At 37.5% G+C, this 20,526-nt stretch overlaps 1 protein-coding gene across 5 annotated transcripts in view; it reads left to right on the forward strand.

Annotated features, from left to right (window-relative positions):
• Positions 1-20,526, forward strand: part of LOC106884053 (anoctamin-4) — a 120,190-nt gene that overhangs the window by 40,795 nt on the left and 58,869 nt on the right. For all 5 annotated transcript variants that reach the window (XM_089366374.1, XM_089366376.1, XM_089366378.1 and 2 more), the window contains exon 2: positions 13,768-13,863. In XM_089366374.1, coding sequence (XP_089222500.1) covers positions 13,768-13,863 — 96 coding nt within the window. The remainder of the gene's footprint in view (positions 1-13,767; positions 13,864-20,526) is intronic.

Here is a 20,526-nt window from a genome sequence, read left to right on the forward strand (position 1 = left end):
GAGATGTCAGAATCGTTAGAGCATCGGGAAACAACACCTTGTAGTCTTCATTCTGAGTTCAAATATCGTCGAGGTCAGCTTCTGTCAACCTTTCGGGGTCGATAAAATGCATATCGACTAACCCCCTCCCCCAGAATTGCTGACCTCGTGCTAAAATTTGAAACTTGTCTTTAATACTGTCCTTGATATTCTGTTGGGGTCGATTTCCTCTGTCTTCATTTTCGAGGGTCGATAAGATAAGTATTAGGGGTTCGTCGGACCGAGTAACTTCGCGCCAGCAAAAATGCAACAAAAAAGGAAATATTAGAAACTCACATCTTTTGTGTCGGTTTGTCACTCGCCATTGCAATAACAATGAGAGACTCAACCACGGGGCCTCCACATCTGCCTCTCTTCTACCTGACCCTCAACCCATAAACATGGGCGGGGGCTTTGTATGGTCCCTTAACCTGACAGAAATCTCCTTGTAATCTCAGCTGTCCTTTCTTTTATTACTTGTTTGGTTTGTTTGAAAAGGCTGAACCCACAGGGTTCACACACACACACACACACACACACACACACACACACACACACACACACACACACCATTCTTCTGAAGTGTTGTTAGTCGACAGCTGCATGGGAAAAACTTGAAGGGGCAGAGATGCAGAGGGCTGACTTCTTTGAACCGAATGAAATATGGAATGAGACCCGAGTATCTGAACAGCGGTGGAACGAGACCAGCAAGTTCTAAAGAGCAGAGGCCATTGTAGTAGAGGTAGAAAAGGCAGAGAGAGGAGACATACACGTCTGGGCCTGAGGCCGGGAATATTTTGGTGAACATCTTTGTGTAAATGAACTACGCGGAACATGGGGATTTGAAGCAAACTATTTGAGGTTCCTGCATGGAGACCACATTCTTATAGTCATGGAGGAGTCAACTCTGGCACAGTCGTCATGGCGGTACAATACCATGTTATAGTTATTTGGTAGGAGTGGTGGTGATACTCGTTTTATGCTCACTCAGAATGAGTGTCAAACACAACAAAAGAAGTTAGTGGCTACGAACGAAGATATAAATATTTCTATTGTTATTTTAACACCTAAAATGCTGTTTATGTGAAGATCATTCCTTCAGTAAACCGGTTCAATCCAGTGTATGCGTGACACTGGAATAGTTTGCAAGTGATTTATATGTTTTTCTTTCTTTGTCAATGACACCCAATGTCGAAAGCTTTGAAGCGTCGATTGTTTACATTGCAGAAGGTCTCAGGATTTTGTAAATAACTGACGATAGGAAGATAGAATACAGTTTTTGTGTAACCGAGAACAGCTCCGAAGAAGACATTAAAACTACCAAAGATAGACCGCCATCTCTATATAAACCCTGATGTCTAACTGTAGACAATTGCCGTCACTTCTACACAATGCCGCCTGCTCCTGGACATGTCCCCCCCCTCTCTCTCTCTCTCTCTCTCTCTCTCTGTTACCTGCACCTCGGTGGGTCTCTCTCTCTCTCTCTCTCTCTCTCTCTGTTACCTGCACCTCGGTGGGTCTCTCTCTCTCTCTCTCTCTCTCTCTCTGTTACCTGCACCTCGGTGGGTCTCTCTCTCTCTCTCTCTCTGCCACCTGCACCTTGGCAGCTCCCATTCTACTGCTTGCCCTTCTATGGCTCCCTCTCTTCTACCCGCCCCTCAACGATTCCCTTCTCTTCTTTTCTCTCTCTCTCTCCCCTCTCCCTCTCGCCCCTCGACGGATCCCTCCCTTCCTTCTTTTTTCCTCCTTCTCTCTCCCTCTTTCACTGCCGCCTACCCTTCTCTTCTTTCCTCCACCTCTCTCTCTTTCTCTCTCTCAACGCAGTCTCTTTCTCTCTCCTCCTCCTACTCTCAAAGGCCACCTCTATTTAGAAAGTGAATATATCTCACTGGTGTCTCTCCATTTGCCATCTTGTAATGAAGATTTGAATATTAAAACCATTTTCGTCATCTTCCTTAATACCTCTCAGATATTGGTGCCAATGTCAGAAACACTTCGATTTATGTCACTCCTCCATCTTGGTTCTTGAAAGAAAGAATTTCAAAACATCATGGGAGGAAATATTTAAAACCAGGTTCCGGTTTCTTGCACAAATCTCCTTCTAGATATCCAAAACTGTAATCTTGTAAATAGATTCCAAATTACCATTTATTGGCGTGCTCACAGAATTCTCAAATGTGTTGCAACTTGCTAGAATAAATGTGGAATTAAGTGATCAAAGATTTGTGAGGTTTGCTAAATTTGGTATCAAATTCTTTTAATGTGGTTATCACGATTCTTTTATATCGATGGCGTTAGAATAATATTTGGCAGAAAACCGGTTTCCCTTCTTCATTTTAAAGCTGTTGTCTTTGATGAGAGGAAATTCGGCAATTATCTTTAGCACTTCAAGATAGTGTGCAGCAAGTCACGTGCTCAAACGTGCAACTGTTTTTGGTTTGCTCGAGGTCATCTTCGATCAAAGACATTCTGTGTGCGACCTTCTGATTTTTTTCTATTCTTTTCAGACATTGTATATCTAAGACTACAGTATTTAATGTGATCTTCTATAATAATAAACGCGAAATTCTGTCCGTCTGAGACTCCTATATATCAGTCTACATTTTCTCTACAGAGACATATCATACCATTTTGAAATCAGGATCATTTGGTTCTTGAACATTCAACATTGGGATCTGGTTTAAAAGCATTTGGGTTGCTATTTCTAGCCGTTAAATTTTGGCTGCTTCACGCCACCTTGGTTGGCGTTTGTCAGACAACGTCAGAGATCAAGGGGAAGATAAATGACACCCGCTTCGTTAATTTTACGTCGAGATCAGAACTTTGAGACAAATTGGCCAACAATTGGAATTCAACTTGGGACTGGAACAATAAAATGATTGCATTACAGAATTATTTCTCATCCGTCCTTAGCCTCTGATCAAACACCACCGGGGCATATAGTCATTATAGACATATTATAGACATGCTACTTAGCTCACTTTAGTTTTGGGCCACAGGCCCAATTATCTCTCTCTCTCTCTCTCTCTCTTTATCTCTATCTCTCTCTCTCTCTCTTTCTCCCTCTCTCTCTCTCTTTCTCCCTCTCTCTCACTCTCACTCTCACACACACACACACGTTACTCTGGCAATTCGGGATCTTTTTTCTTTAACTTCTGCCCAGATGAAACATTTGGCATATTGTCAGACTCTCCGAAACGTGTGTGTGCTTGTGTGCACGCGTAATTGTGTGCCCATACATTCATAAAAAGTACACACACACACACACACATTGTTACTCCCCGGTTACTTTAGTGATGAGAATATATCAGCTACTTAATCATTTTTTTTTATCTACAACTTTTTTAACTCATTTATTATCAAATTGTAAACAGACAAGTCCGTCGGTCAGCCCGTCCGTCGGTCAGCCCGTCCGTCCACCATTATGTTGATTCAGCTTATATGAATGTCTTATTATTCTATATTCTTAATACATTACTTTGTTTGCTGACCTAATTCGAATGGGTTCAGAGAGAGTGAGAGAGACAAGATTACAGCAGAGATGTAAGGGCGTTCCTGGCGTTTTGCACTCGACGACCTCGTGTTGGAACAGCTTCGCTCAAGATGAGCTTGGAAACAGGAGACAAAATAAATGCATATAACCTGGCCTGCGTATGTTATACAGATAAAACGTCATCGTTTAAGGTCAGGTTTCCATGCTGGCATGGGTTGGACGGTTTGACGAGAGCTAGTGTCCTCCATCAGTTTCAACGATGAGCATGCACTTGTTTGATCATATGACCAGCCTCCTCATTGAAATATCATCTAAGTGGCTGAGTACACCACCAACACATGTACCCGTGACAAAAAATCTTCAGGTAGACTTTGTGTGACTGTACAATGAGGCTAGATTTTTGCGTAGGTATGTCTGTATATATGTATATATGTGTGTGTGTGTGTGTGTGTGTGTGTGTGTGTGTGTGTGTGTGTGTGTGTGTGTGTGTGTGTGTATTCAGATGTGTGTGTATTTAAGTTTTACACCCTACAGGCTTCATTAGGCTTCCACACAGTTTCTATTTCCCCAGTTTCATTCCAAAGACTTGAGTCACCTCAAGGCTCAGGTAAAGATACCTGGCCCCGTGTGCCATTCTGTGGTATTGAACCCCCGCAATCCAGTGATCGCCAAGTGAACTCCTCAACCATTCAGCCGGTCTCCATCCACAAATCCATCCCCACCTATTTTTGGTGGAGATTTGGAATGATTTTCCTTTGAAGTCCCATTCTTCATGAGAAAGGAACAGGGTCGTCTTCTTTGAGTTTTTTTTTTTTTTTTTCATTTTTCATATTTTCCCTTATTTCATACAAAGGAAATTATGATCTTAAGAAAATAATTTTTTCCCTAAAATTTCTTTCGTCCAAAACGAGTCTCCTATGTGGCCACTCACTATGCTAGAAATAGCAGCCTAATCTCTTTAAAAACAAAAAAGAAAAAGAAAAGGATACAATCTTTCATTAACATCAAGATTGATCTGTGTCTGAACTACAGGACTACCACTAACAACAACAGCAGCAACAACGACAACATCATTGACACTTAAAATGTCACCCAAACAGTGGCAATCACCCATATCTGTTAAACCCTATTCAACTAGTCACCTTCTGTCTCTTCACAAACTTATCACAGCAAATGTCAAACGTATTATTGTTCTTATCTACATATTTACACCACTTAACTCACCGCACCCACCCCCACGACCCCACCACCATCACCATACACAACTACTGTCAACATCTCTCCAAGCCACAAGCAGCGCACCTGCACCGCACCATGGTTCCCAGCTCCTAACATGCCATTCACTGATAAACTTCCTTCTTCATAATCACCAGCTCAGTGCATACATTCACACACACACACACACACACACACCTACACACACACACATTCACACACATGTACACATTCACAGGCATACATATATACACACACGTACACATACATACACACACACACAAATATTCACATGCATACATATATACACACACGTACACATACATACACACACACACATTCACATTCACACCCACATGTACACATACACATGCATACATATATACACACACGTACACATACATACACACACTCACACACACACACACACTGTACAAAAGATATGGTCATATTTTCAAGATATCTGTCTACCAACTGGTAGGTTGTGGGTTCTATTCCAGGTTAGATATTAGGTTATGGTCCTCAGCTGAACATTAAGATTTTTACAAGTTTTTTCCGCTGAAACAAAATGACTGAGAAAGTTCAGCATGGGGAATTGTTATCTTATCCAGGAGCATAATGTTTCGTCGATATAATATTACTGAAACCAGTGGTCAACACATGTTTGCATGTGACGTTATTACTGCTGTTGTTTGTCCACTGGTCATCAGTCCTGAGCCAGCAGACATACGGTCAAAGATGTTCCGAATGCGACCATTCCATCTTTAGTCAGACATAATAATATATCGAAGACTGCATTATCTAATGTGTACTCTAAGGATGCGACCTGAGGGAAGTGTGACTGTTATTTCTAGCAGTCTGTGTGACCTCATAGCGTTTCTCTCATCGCTTATGGGATACTGCCAGACATTTTGTCAGCCAATTTTCCTGATTCTGCCAAGTGATGCCACTAACATAAAAAAGAAACCCATCAAACTAACAATAAAATCTCTTTGAGGTCACTCCACCTGCTAGAAATCACAGCTAAATCTCCTCCATATCACACCAACCATCTAAAAAAAAAAGGAAAAGACACATTGCAAAATGTAGTCTTAAATACTCTATATTTTGGAGGGATGGCCACTGATGAAACATTTGTTATCAAAGATCTGCTCTGTCACAAGTGACCTAGAGCTGAACAATTACAACTTGCAACATATGTTAATTGTTACTTTCATTAATTAAAAACTCTTAATTAATTTTTAATTACATAAATTAGAGGCTGTAAATAGCCTATAACTGTAATTTCTTCTTTATCAAAACACAAATCAACTTAATGTTTTTCTTTCTTCCCCCTCACCTTTTCTCACAGTCACATGACATCTCTAGTCACATGATGTCTTTAATCACATGACTATACATTTCCAGAAACGATATTTAACGTCTTCACTATATCTTCATTATTTTCATTAACGAGAGTAGATCTACCCATAGATATCCATTCTTGGGTTGGACTTGCTGAGGAGATACTATCACTGAACTACCTGCTCATAGGTCATGAGTTCAAACTCACATGTATCCAATGTAAGCAGCATTGTATAACAAAACACTGATTAATTTTCAGTGCTCCTACTGCTTACATTAGCATAGTTTACCTAAATGTACTTCTGGCTTAATAGAAGTGGGATTGTAGTAGATATCGTAATGGTGTAGTAACCATAGGTCTTAACAGAGCAGACCAAAGATTATAGATGCTCCATCTATGACCATCCCATCTATTTTGTATATCCAACATTACATTATCCGATGTAGCCTGTTTTTTTTTTTAAGATAAATCTGATTTTAAGCAGATTTGAATGTTATTTCTAGTAAATTGAGTTGCCACATAGAGGCTCTCTTACATATGCTTAGATGGACTTTACCTCAGAGATTCAACGGTGTCTGTCAAATAGTATCACATTAAAGTCATGAAGAATGTGTGTCAAAGACACATTGGTGCACCGTCACATACTGGAGTCAACAATTAGCTAATGTCAATAAAAGTCACACCATCACACTAATGACGGATGCAGATTGATTGCTATTCGTCATTTTTCTCAACTGCCAAACAACTCTTATAAACATGATTACCAAAAGTTGTGTCTATAATGTTTTTTTATTATCGATATATATTGCTTGTATTATTGTACTTGCAGTGAAGTGATATAAATAGTCCAAACATAAATCAAATAATACAGGATTAGCAGAAGAATTCTAAACCTAATATCTTAATCCAGGTGTACCAGTTCAAGTCAGGTATAGATTACCAGATTGCTGTATTTATATAATTATTTTTTACCTGACTATGAATACAATTAAGTGACTGAATTCCATTGAGTGTTTCTAGAGCGTCTGCCGTGCTTGCCAAAAGAAAATAATGAAGTCTCGAACTGTTTTGATTCATCATAATAGTGACAAAGAATCAAGAACTGTGTATATAAGAAAGAAGACAAATTTGAATGTGGAAAAACTAGTCAAAGACTATGTTGGAAAAAAAAAAATGGTTAATTATAACTAGCAGAACCTATGGGAATTCCACATCGTATTTTCCTTCATTCTATTTGCTATAGAATTCCATTGCAGTATTTCTTTATAATAATTATTTCAAATTTTTGTCACAAGGGCAGTTTGGGGGAAGTGGTGACGAGTTGATTACAATCGACCCCAATGTTTAACTGGTACTTATTTTATCAACCTCAAAAGGATGAAAGGTAAAGTCAACCTTGGCAGAATTTGAACTCAGAACGTAGCGACTGGCAAAATACCACTAAGCATTTTGTCCAGCATGCTAACAATTCTACCAACTTGCCACCTTTATTATTATAATAATAATAATAATAATAATAATAATAATCCTTTCAGAGATAGGCACAAAGCCTGAAATTTGAGGGAGAAGGGGTAAGTTGATTACATCAACCCCAGCGTTTCACTGGTACTTAATTTATTGAACCTGAAAGGACAAAAGGCAAAGTCCGTAATTGATGTGAGCTTACATTAACTGCGTAAGAAAACCTTGTCACGATTTGAGTCCACTGACTGCTAACTAGTCAGGCTATCACTGGTCACACCCTAGTGAGAAACTACCTTTTCAAGTTGATTGATAACAATATCAATAACAGTTCAACCTCATTAGTTCAATAGTTCCATCATGATGTTGTTGTTGTTGTTTAACCCCAGGTCAGTCTGGAGTTAAGCAACAACTTATTCAGCAATGACCATTTAACAAGTTAAAAGAACATTTTTCATTTTCACTTATTTCCTTATTTGGTATGGCCACAGCAGACACTCCTGGCCAGTTTACTGTAAATCGTTAACAAGTTTGTCGTAATTTATAATTATAAGTAAATATTCCAGTAAAGATTGTTTGATAAATAGAATTCATTTATATTTAGCATTTGGAACGTAGCTTGGCCAATGAATAGACAGGATATAAATGCAAGAAGTTAAAACAACAAATGGTCTGTCAACACTTACTTCATCTTCCAAGTTGTTATGAATAATTAGAAGTAAACATTTCAATAAAGTTAGTTTAATAAATATAATTCTGTATTTGGAATGTAATTTTGGCCAATGAAAAGACTGAATGTAAATGAAAGAAAAACAATGAATGCTTTGTCAACATTTTCTTCGTCTTACATGAAAGTATTCCATCGTAAAGAGAGCATTCATCTTAATAAATCAACATGTGGTAGGGCCTTGCGTATGTAATAGGAGTTGAAAAACTTCAATGAGCTGTGATTATCTATGCAATTAGGAAACAAAAACTTTCTCTAGGGGTGTTTAAAATCTAAAGAAAAGAAATGAAAGGAGAAAATGACTCCAATAAGATCAGACGATTGAAATTTTTGAAAAATTTACAGGATGCTGATGGAATGGATTTTTGTCTTTCAGACATGACAATTCCACTTTTTATAAAATGTAGTGAGTTCTATTCGTGAAAGATGTTTGGTAATTAAAGAAATTAAGTTTTGGAATGCATCTGAAAGCAAAGAATTCAAATACTGTATCGTAAAATGGTCCTAAAAAAATGGCAACATGTTTTGATGCTTACTCTCCCTGTTTCAGAAGAATGGACACTGTCTTCCTCTTGATGACAGTTAAGTAGTTAGGAATTGATGCATGTACTGTCCATCAAAGAATTTGGCATACCTCGACTCTGTTCATGTTCTATTACGTCTGTTTATTTATTCTAAGGGAATGGTTAGCAAGAAATATCTAAATCTACGATAGATGTTCAAAAAGAAAATCAGAATCCAATCGTATTTTTACAAAAATGTACCTTCCATTAAAAACAACACAAAAACAGGTAAAGTTGGTTTAAAAAAAAATAAACCTACTTAAAACTGGTTGACATATCAGCGTGTTTGGTTAGCTTTTAAAAATATCTTGAATTAGATGACTACTGAAGCATATCAGCAGAGCATTTCCAATGCGTTCTACTATTAAGCTGTTTAAAGTCTTTTATGTGTAGCAAATGGCAGGTGTGGTGTTTAGAAAGCAGATGGAGCCTGTTTTACAAGCTCTGACAATATTTAAGCTCCACGTTCACTGATTCATTTACACAGAAATAGAAAAATGTCAAGATTGCATGTCGTAGATTTTATTTCTAAAAACCTGTTTCCCAGCTGTATTTATTATTAACGTCTGATTTTTAAACTAGGGATAACACCATTTCCAGCCTGTAGTGGTGAGATACATATTTTACAGAATGACAAGGCTTATTTATGCCATCACTCCATGATCAATAATGTGAGTACCAGTTACATACTGGGATCAATTCAATAGATCGTATAACTCTCTTAAAAAAAAATAACATGCTAAGGGAAATAACTGAAGTTGATCAGTGTCAAGAATTTACATAAATCAGGATGATGATGAATTGAAATTTCTCTTCCATTTAAGATGGACAAAACTTAGCAAACTGTCAGAGAAAAAGAGGTGATGATTTTAAGAGATTAAGGTTTAATTTCACTAAATTAATTTACATCCTAGGTAGAAAATCTGATTCTTTCAGACTAGCAAGGGGTAGACAATTAGTGACATGCTTTCGTGTTATTAGACCTCATCAGTTTAGTATAATCTACTACTGTGATCAATTGATAAAGGATTTTTAAAATTTTGTATTGTTGTGATTGATATATAAAAATAGGGTATTATGGAAAATTATTCAAATGGGTCAAGGGTATGAAATTATTTCCCTTCCGCATTCAGATTACTCTGTCTACTATAATGATTATTTAGTCACATTGTTTTGAATAAATCATGCATTATCTTGTAGATTGAAGATGTCAATGGTATGTTTTCATATTTTTAGAATGACATTGTAGGGTAGGTGTGAGAGGCTGGATTAGGTCAGTTTTAACATAAAGCAGGTAGAATATCTGGGCCAGATATGGCCAGATTAAATGCTAAAGAGTTAATAATGCAGAACTAAATACCCAATGTGTGAATATACAGGTTGGTCATGACTGGCATACTTTTGATTATAGGTGTACTTGGTTAGAGCCTTCCTGGGGCAGGACAGCCACAACAACAACAGGTACTACTCCTCTTTTATCTCAGGCTAAGAGGTCAACGATGGGAACAACAACCTACATGGTATACACAAATCTTAAGAATTCCTCTAATGATTTATCGAATGTCAGAATTTACAGACATTGTCTACCCACACATAACTGGAATGAGTCGTCTGTATTTATAATATATAAATTAATGAATATAAACATATTTTACTGTGCTTGCTTGACTAAATACAAGAAAATATATATTTCACAGTGGATAACTCAAATAGATATTAATGTCATATATACGTTATAGAAGTGAAAGACGTGGTGGTGGCAGTGGCGGTGGCGGCGGCGGTGTGATAATTCGGTTGTTGTTTTTTTTTGTGGGGGGGGGGTTATGGTAACTTGGCTCATTATGTTGGGGAGTTGTTTGCAAAGATTGCTGAGTGTCTTATGAAAGAGAAGGAGGGATGTACACCACATATGCACTTATATATATATATACATACATACAACATATATATACATACACACACACACATATCACAGTGTGTGTGTGTGTCTATATATATATATATATAAATATACATACATATATATGTAGGGTCATTTCATCATGTTGAACCATTAATCCCTACAGGTTTTTCTCTCTCCATTTTTTGTTCTCTCTCTCCATTTTTTGTTCTCTCTTCGCTTTTCTCATTCATTCTCCATTTTTTTCTTCTCTCTCCATTTTTTTCTTCTCTCTCCATTTTTTTCTTCTCTCCATTTTTTTTTTTATTCTCGCCATAGTTTTTCATTCTCTCTCTCCGCTTTTTGATGCTCAATCCTTTCTGTCAAAGAGCATAGGCTCAAAACATCAAAGTCTTTTCCATTCTTCCCAAGCGTTAAATTAATTCACCTGTCTTCATCTTTTATTTTCTCTAAATTTGAAGTATATATATATATATATATATATAGAAGGGGTGAAAATTCTGGAGAATCAGTATACACCATGTAGCAAAATTATGAAGTGAAAATATGGGGAAAACATATAAAAAAAAGGAGGGAAGAGAAATGCCTCCATTTCCCATAGTTTTAAGCTTTGTGTTCTGAGTTTAAATTCCAAAGAGATTGACTTTACCTTTCATCCTCTCGGGGTCATTAAATCAAATATCACTTGAGCCCTGGGGTTAAATGCAATGGATTGTCCCATGCCTATCAATTTCAGGTTTTGTACCTATAAGAGATATTATTATTATTATTATTATTATTATTATTGCTATTATTATTTTCATGATCGCCATCTTGGCATTCATATTATATCTACTTCTGTCTAGTTTTCTTTAAACTCAACGAAGCAATACTTTCAATCATTTAATACTTTGTTTTTTAATTGAATACAAAACCAAATGACCCAGTCTTCAACAACAAAATCTATGTGGGTGGTGACATATTGAATGTATGAAATATTAAAAAGCTAACAGAGTATAAAAATATACAGTGTGTCAAAAAATATACTCCTCAATTTCAAAATAAAAGAAATTATTGTGTTTGTTATTATTATCCTAAGGTAAAAGCAGTGAGCTGGCAAGAATCATTAGCATGCTGGGCGAAATGCTTCGTGGTATTTCGTCTGCGGCTACTGACCTGAAATTACTGAATTTGAACTGGTTAAAAATATTTAACCTGAGAAGGTAAAGAGGATTCTCACAGAAGTTCTCTTTGGTTTCTTTCTAATGCCTCTTTTTAAAAAATTATTCTAAATGGATCTCCACCAGTTTCAGTGATGATTTCCATCAATTTAATCATTGAATGAGCATATAAATGACTGAGTATTCCAGATACACTTCTTAATGTAACCTTCAAGTAGAATCAGTATGATACTTGGTTCTTTGTATTATGGAAACAATCCACTAAACAGGCTTCCACACGGTTTCCATCACAAAATTTGAGTCGATCTGTGTCTGTCAAAGACACCCAAGATGCTATACTGGAGGATTGAACCCAGGAACTCTTAATTACAGCAAACATCTTAACCATACCCACATTTTCAATTAAAGCTATTTTCTTCATCTCATGTGGCCTTTTTTTTTTTTTTTTTTTTTTTACACATTTAATAAATTCGTCTTATATCAAATGTGAGCAATTCTTTCTTTAAGCATTTTTTGGTACCTAAAGAGATTGAGGTCTGGGGAAGAACTTGGACACCCAGAATTCAAATTTTGTATTGGCATGTAGCAGGAGTCAGCAAGTTAACCCTTTCAAGGGAGCCAATTTTTGATAGCCTGATGTAACCATAGCAACTACATCCTTATACAATCACCCCTATACACTCTCATGATCCCTCTACAAGACCAGCCTTGTGACACAGTTACCCACAGACGCCTCGATGCCATTCTTTCGCCTTCTTTGAACAGAACGACAAAGACCCACATATAATACAACACAACCACTGCATTGAATAACCTCGTTGCCATGGTACTGTGCTGACCTCATTATTACTCCAGAGCTCAAGTCTACACAAAGCATATATCATATATATTGCGTGTATTAAAACCAAGTACTTTCTGGTTTTCTTCTTTTTGACAATTCAGAACTGAGTGGGTGTCAGAAGTGGGACATGGCTGATCGCTGATGTGGTTTGTTGGCATTTTGGACAAATATTTCACTTGTTGCTGAATTTTTTTCTCTTAACCCATTTACATTCATATTTCCCCATCAAATCAGATGCTTATTGTTTTCAATTAATCATGCATTATCTGATAGCTTTGAAATTTCAGTGATGTGATTGTTTATTTTTAGAGAGATATTGGAAGGTGGGTGTGAAAGGCCAGATCTGGATGGTTTGGACATGGGTTGAACATGTCTGTTGCACAGTATATTGTTCCTTTAAGATCCAACTTCTCCAGATCTTACCTACATGTGTGTTGGCTTTGAATGTGTGTGTTTAAGTGTCTTCTGTAGAGGCACACGGCCTAGTGGTTAGAGCAGTCGAGGGATCATGGGTTCGAATCTCAGACCGGGCAATGTGTGTGTTTATAAGCGAAATACCTAAAGCACCACGTGGCTCCGGCAGAAGGTAATGGCAAACTTCTGCTGACTCTTTCGACGCAACTTTCTCTCCTTCTTTCCTCCTGCGTCTAGCAGCTCACTTGTGACAGACAGACTGGCGTCCCATCCATGTGGGGAACCTATATGCCAATGAAACCGGGAAACTGGCCCTCATGAGCCAGACATGGCTTGAGAAGGAACAAACAACAACAACACCCAGTAGTGTCTTCTAAGACATAACCAAAAGGGTTTGGGGACAGGAAGAATGTCTTACCATAGTAAGTGTGTGTGTGTGTGCGTGTGTGTGTGTGTGTGTGTGTGTGTGTGTGGCATTGGGCTCAGTAATTTTATGACAAAAAAGTGTTTTGCAAAATTTTTGGTTAGATGGAGATGGGGTTGACATTTTCAGTTTGATTCTCCCAAACTCTATTGTAATCTATTCGCATTTGATACTGACTGACATTTACTTCACATTTGTTGTTTCAGCAATCTCTCCAGATAAAGAACCAAACTATCCAGTCATGTATGGTGCTACAACACCACCTTCTGTGCAGGTACCAATTGGTTTTGAACAGCTTTCAGGTAAGTACTATATTGTCTGATGAAAATGGGGTTCCTGCCTATAAAATCTGGTTGAAATGTTCTCTCCCTCTCTTACTCATTCTCTCTCCCTCCCTCTCTTCAGCCATCTGTCTATCTATTTCTCTATTCATCCATTTGTCTTTTTGTCTTTCTATCCATCCATCCATCAATCTATCTATACATCCATTCATCCATCTATTTATTCTTCCTTCCTTCTATCTATCCATCTGTCCATCCGTCTACCTCTCTGCCAATTTATCCATCCATCCATCCAACTCTCCAATGAAACAATGGCCCCCTCCCACATCATCCAAATTTATCCAAGCATACAGATACCAGCGTGTAATGTTTACCAATTTCACAAGTCACTGCCTTCTCCACAGTAATTTCCTCAATTTCTACATTTTTACCCAAAAGTTACAAAGTGAATGTTGTTCTCATTGTTGCCTTCTATTCAGGTCAGGGGTTGAGGATTTGTAGGTCAAAGGTCAATGCTCCAAATAGTTAACATAAGCAAAATACAAAAACTACGAAATGAAAACAAGATCCCATTTTGGTTTGTTATAATTTCATCTGCCAAGAACAAAAGAATATGGTAATTTTAAGACCCTTTTCGGTCATGAATGACCATGGGATTGCAACTAGAAAGTCCCCCTCCGAAGCAGAAGTCCAGGCAAGGTTGTCTATGGAAGACCAGCAGTCGCCCATGCATACCGGCCTCCCCTCTCCATGTTACGGAGCCTTGTGAGTGGATTTGGTAGACGGAAACTGAAAGAAACCCATTGTATATATATGTGTGTGTGTGTGTGTGTGTGTGTGTGTGTGTGTCCCCACAACATTGCTTGACAACCAATGTTGGTGTGTTTACATCCCTGTACCTTAGCGGTTCTGCAAAAGAGACCAATAGAATAAGTAATAGGCTTACAAAGAATAAGTCCTGGGGTTGATTTGTTTGACTAAAGGCTGTGTTCCAGCATGGCCGCAGTCAAGTGACTGAAACAAGTAAAAGAATAAAAGAATACACATTCTTGCATGTCGGTGCACACACTCATGCACACATACACACACACGCATGCACATGCACACACACACACACACACACACACACACACACACACAAAAACACTTACTCACACACACATATACCCTCACACATACTGACATACACACACACACACACACACACACACGCGGCCATCAGGTCACATGACCTACTTAAAGGTATTTAATGCAATTTGATTCAGGTGGCTTCACTTAGGAATGCATTGAAAGGAGTAAATCTTAACTAAACAAACACCCACATATACACACCTACATATACACACTCACATACATGCACACATACATTTACACACCCACATACACACACACACACGCACACACACATATACATCTACACATCCACATATATCTGACATTACTTATTATTATTATTATTATTATCGTTATTATTATTACTATTATTATTATTATCATGATTATTATAAAACAATTTTTACCTATTTATTTATGTCTTATCTCCTCTCTCACCCTCCCTTTCTCTGCTTGTCTCTCTCTCTCATCTCTCTCTCTCATCCTTTCTCTTTCTCTCTCTTCTCTCTCTGTCTCTATCTCTCTTTCTCTCTCTCTCTCTCTCTTTCACGCACACACACGCACACACTGATGTCAGCACACAGGTTTTTCGCTCCATCGAAGACCAGAGAGAGAGAGAGAGAGAGAGAGAAAGAGAGAGAGATAGATAGAGAGAGAGAGGAGGAAGAAAGGGGAGGCTGGAGAGGTGGGGGAGGGAGAGAGGGAGGGAGGCGGCACTGTTCCAAACCTGATAATGTCTTAGCTGTAATTAATCTGTCATATTTAATATTCAGTGTCACATATAACTGAGATTAAATTGTCACATCAGTCATTAGTCATCAGTCATTTCTCTAACTCAAATGACTCCCCCGCCCCACACTTTCACATATGCCTGGTATATAAGGTCATCTGTGGTGGCGGTGGTGGTGGTACAAGATTTATGGTTGTACGTATGGTATATTACATGGTGTACGGTGGTGTGATGCGATGTTGCGATGGTGTGATGTGATGGTGTGATGTTGTAACGTACTAATGCAACAAGGAAAGAAAAAAGACATTATATCAATTACTTTAATCATTTCATTCAGAAGGGAAACAACTCTAAATATGTTTCAGTCTTATTATGACCTCCTCAGCAAAATACAAACTTCACCGTATTTTCTTATCATTGTTTTCACAAATATACTAACATCTGATCATTAGTGTTTCATCGCAGTTACCACAAATCCTCAGTCCCCCTCCACTCACCACCCTCTCATTGCAGATTTCATAATTAGTTATGGTCACATGACCTCATGTTTTTCATCATCATCATTGACCCTGGGATATTACAGCTGAGTGGACTGGGGCAATGTGAAATGAACACAATGTGTCACCTAGTCCAGGGATCGAAACCACGATCTTGCAACCAAGAATACAACACCCTAACTACTAGGCCTTGCACCTTCTGTTAGAGGGTCTGAAAACCCTCAATGGAATTTGAACTCAGAATGTAAAGATTCACAACAGCTTCCACAAAGTACCCTATCAAAAAGTCTGACAATTTCACTCATGGCTGCAACGACTATGATCTGCTAAACCATGACAGACCCAGGGCTAAACAAAAACAACAACAACAGCCACAGCAATGAGATAATTGGTCATTATGTGACGACCACATCTGAATGGAAGCGAATCCAATTTGTGAGTCTGTCCAGGTTATTGGAATTATTGTCTAATCCCAGGTGAGTCCTGCTCTAGTGGCAGACTTATGATCAATGGTATAACGAGTATAGAGGTGTCGTATGGTGGTGGCGGTGGAGGCGCGGGTGATGGTTATACAGGTGTTATAATAGAGATGAGAGACATGTTATGTGGGGGGTGGGGGTGGGGGGGAAGTTACATTTCCGACATCATTAATAATCAAATAGACATCAAGTGATCATCGTTTCATCTTTCACTTTCTGTCTACTTCTTTTTCTCTTTCTCTCTCTCTCCTTCTTTCTCTCTCTCTTTCCTTCTCTATCTTTCTCTCTCTTTCTCTTTCTCTCTCTCTCTCTCTTTCTCTTTCTCTCTCTCTCTTTCTCTCTCTCATAAAGTTTTCCCTTTTCCTCCATTGTCACTATGGAAGAATCCAAAGTATCAAATGAACATCTGTTAAATACACACACATACGCACACACATGAACACACACACACACCCATGCATGCTCACACACACACACAGTCACACATGCATGCACACAGATACACACTCACACACACGGACAGACACACAGATACACACACACTCACATCAACATACATACACAAATGCTCACAAAGATACATACACACAAACACTTCCCCACACAAATGCTCTCTCACACACACACACATGGGCACACACACATGCACACATACATGCATGCACATACATGAGTGCACATGCATACATACACACACACACATGGACACACACATGCACATATACATGCACACACACAGTGAACTGTAATATTTTTTGCATTAATCTCTATGTCCTACTTCTTCTGCCCATTATTGGCGCAAGATGGAGCAAGATCTAAGATTAATGTCAGACAAAATTCCCAGCAGATTCTCAATTTCTGTACATATACAGTTTCTCTAATGCTTGATATACAGCCTGACCAATTCCATTCTCTCTGTAATTACATTTACTCTAAGAATTTGTTGTGACATCTCTGTTGGTGTTTGAAATAACATCTTGAGAAATATCCAATTCCTTCTTCGGTTCTTGTAGTCTTGTTTTGTATTTCCTTTAAATTCTTTCCTTCTTTACATTGAAAATAATCATTTTAGAATGGTATTTACCAAACTGTGCCAATTTCCTTGTCTTAGAAAACCAGGAACAATACTTATATTTCCACTCAGTGTTTCAAATGAAACAGAACAATTATTATTATTATTATTATTATTATTATTATTATTATTATTATTATTATTATTATTATTACTATTATTATTATTATTATTATTACTATTATTATTATTATTACTGTTATTACTATTATTAGCATTACTAATACTACATTTATTATTACTATTACTATTATTATTATTATTATTATTATTATTATTATTATTATTACTTTTATAATAATAATACTACAAGGTATTTTGTCTGGTGCTCTAACAATTCTGGAAGTCCATCACTGTACTTGGTTGGTACTTTATTTTACTAACTTTGCAGGAACAAAAGGCAAATGCTGCCCCCAGAAGGACGAAAGCCCAGAACATGAGGAACCAAAGTGAAAAGTTGTTTCTAGTTTAGGTACAAAGTCAGCAATTTTGAGGGGAGGGTGTTGGTTGATTACATCATCCCAAGTACTTGAGTGGTACTTTATTTTATTGACTTTCGAAGTATGAAAGGCAAAAGTGGACTTCAGTGGGATTTGAACTCAGAACCTAAAGAGCAAGAATAAACACTGTTAAATATTTTTCCAACACACTAATGACTCTGTAGCAGATAGCTACCAACTATTTTCCCTCGTTTTCCACATTTTCCCTCAAGTCCTTGGCCTATTGTTCTTACTTGTTGCACCAGGAGATTTGTTTACCACAACCACTCAAAATAGTTGTCATCTCTATTATAATGATATTATGATCATACAAATAAATGGCCATCTGAATAACTAATAAATATTGTCTTTTACTCATTTATGCAATGCATATTATTGTTGTACATGGTCATTACACTTGGTGATTCCATCATTATAACTCTATTCATCCATTCTACTTAAGCATTAATAAACAAAGCCATTTGCCTGGTATTCCGCTTATATCCACCAACTTTGTTCTGTTGTAAATTCTCCAATAGTCACCAAAACTTTGATATTTCTAAGGGTTAAAACGAAAATATGACATTAATGGTTTTCCTAAAATTACTAGTGTTTACCGCTTAGCTGGAGCCATGCTGAGGCCATGCCATGACACTGCTATCAGGAATAATTGGGTTATAAACTGAATACAATACATTAGCAACAGCTGGGGGTAAAAACTGAATGATATTTCATTCATTGAGAATTCTTTTACTTCTCTTCTACATTGTTTTGTTCAATAACCAATATTATATTACCTGTTATCAGCTTAACATTGATTTTTATTTCACTTTTTTTAAATATACATCCTATGGTAGCAGCCATTTTGGAAGGTGAATCAAACCATATTATATTTGCTACTTAATGTCAGTGTGATACTGTTATCATATTGTGTCGATATTATTTATTGTAGCAACTATTTGAATCATTGAAATATCATTTGTGTTGTTGTTGTTGTTGTTATTAGCTGCATTTCATTTCTGCCATTGAAATATCTGGTTACCAGTTACAGCTCTACTTTATCTATGAAATATGGCTTATCAGCTTACTTCTCTTATCAATTCTCTTTCCCTCCCAATTAACTCTTTTGCTACCAACCTACCTGAGACCGCCCATGGTTCAATGATACAAACTTCCTGTTTTGGAGTAATCCAAAGGACTTCCCTCAAAATTTCAGCTCAATTTACTCTTTGAATCCTTTGCCTGTCCCATGTATCACACGTGACACAGAGGACATGTCCCCCTTGCATCCATGCATCATATATGATACACATTCGCAATTTTTTGTCATCCATCAGAGCAACTTGGGATTTTGCCTTTCATCCTTTTGTGAGGGGGCCAATAAAATAAGTACCAGCCACGCACAGGGGTCAATGTAATTGACTATCCCTCTCTCTCCAAATTTCAGGTTTTGTGTCAATAGTAGAAAATATGATTATTATTATTATTATTATTATTATTATCATTATCATTAAGGTGGTAAGCTGGCAGAGTTGTTAGCACATTGGGCAAAATACTTGGCAGTATTTCACCTGTTGCTACATTCTGAGTTCAAATTCCACTGAGGTCAACTTTGCTTTTTATCCTTTCAGGGTCAATAAATTAAGTACCAGTTGAGTACTGGGGTCGATGTAATCAACTATCAGATGGGTAGCCATGATGGGTATATTGGGCTTTGTATATTTGTATATTTGTCAATTGGATGGCATGTGCTGCTCTTTCACTCAATAATAATAATAATGACAATAATAATAATAAACCCATTGTATTAATATATGAAGGCCTGTTTTTTACTGACTCATGGATTTTTAGACAACTGTATTTGTATGCACAATCACACACACGCACACGCACACGCGCGCGCGCGCGTGTGTGTGTGCGTACACATGTCTGAGTGTGTCCATGTGTCTGTCTGTGTAAATGTTTGCATTCTGCACTAAAACTGAAAATAAAGTCTCTGAACTACAGACCATGTTCTATGTTGACAATTGCTTGTCAATAAAACGTCTGCTATTAGTTCTGGGAATTGGTGTTGAATGGAACGAAAAATTTGATTCTTGATAAACAAAGAAAGATGAGCAACAGAAAGAGCATCTAGCTTTAAACAATGCCTCAGTAACAGGTGTTGGTCTAACCCATGCCAGCATGATAAAGCAGCTGTAAAACATATATATAGTATATATGACACATATGTGTGTGTTTACAATAAGAAATATGCTTCTCCACCACATGGTTTTAGGTTCAGTCTTGCTACATGGCATCTTGGATGGAGTCA

Source organism: Octopus bimaculoides, chromosome 19 (genome assembly GCF_046866305.1).
Source record: "Octopus bimaculoides isolate indiv1 chromosome 19, ASM4686630v1, whole genome shotgun sequence".
In the NCBI taxonomy this organism is placed as follows: domain Eukaryota; kingdom Metazoa; phylum Mollusca; class Cephalopoda; order Octopoda; family Octopodidae; genus Octopus; species Octopus bimaculoides.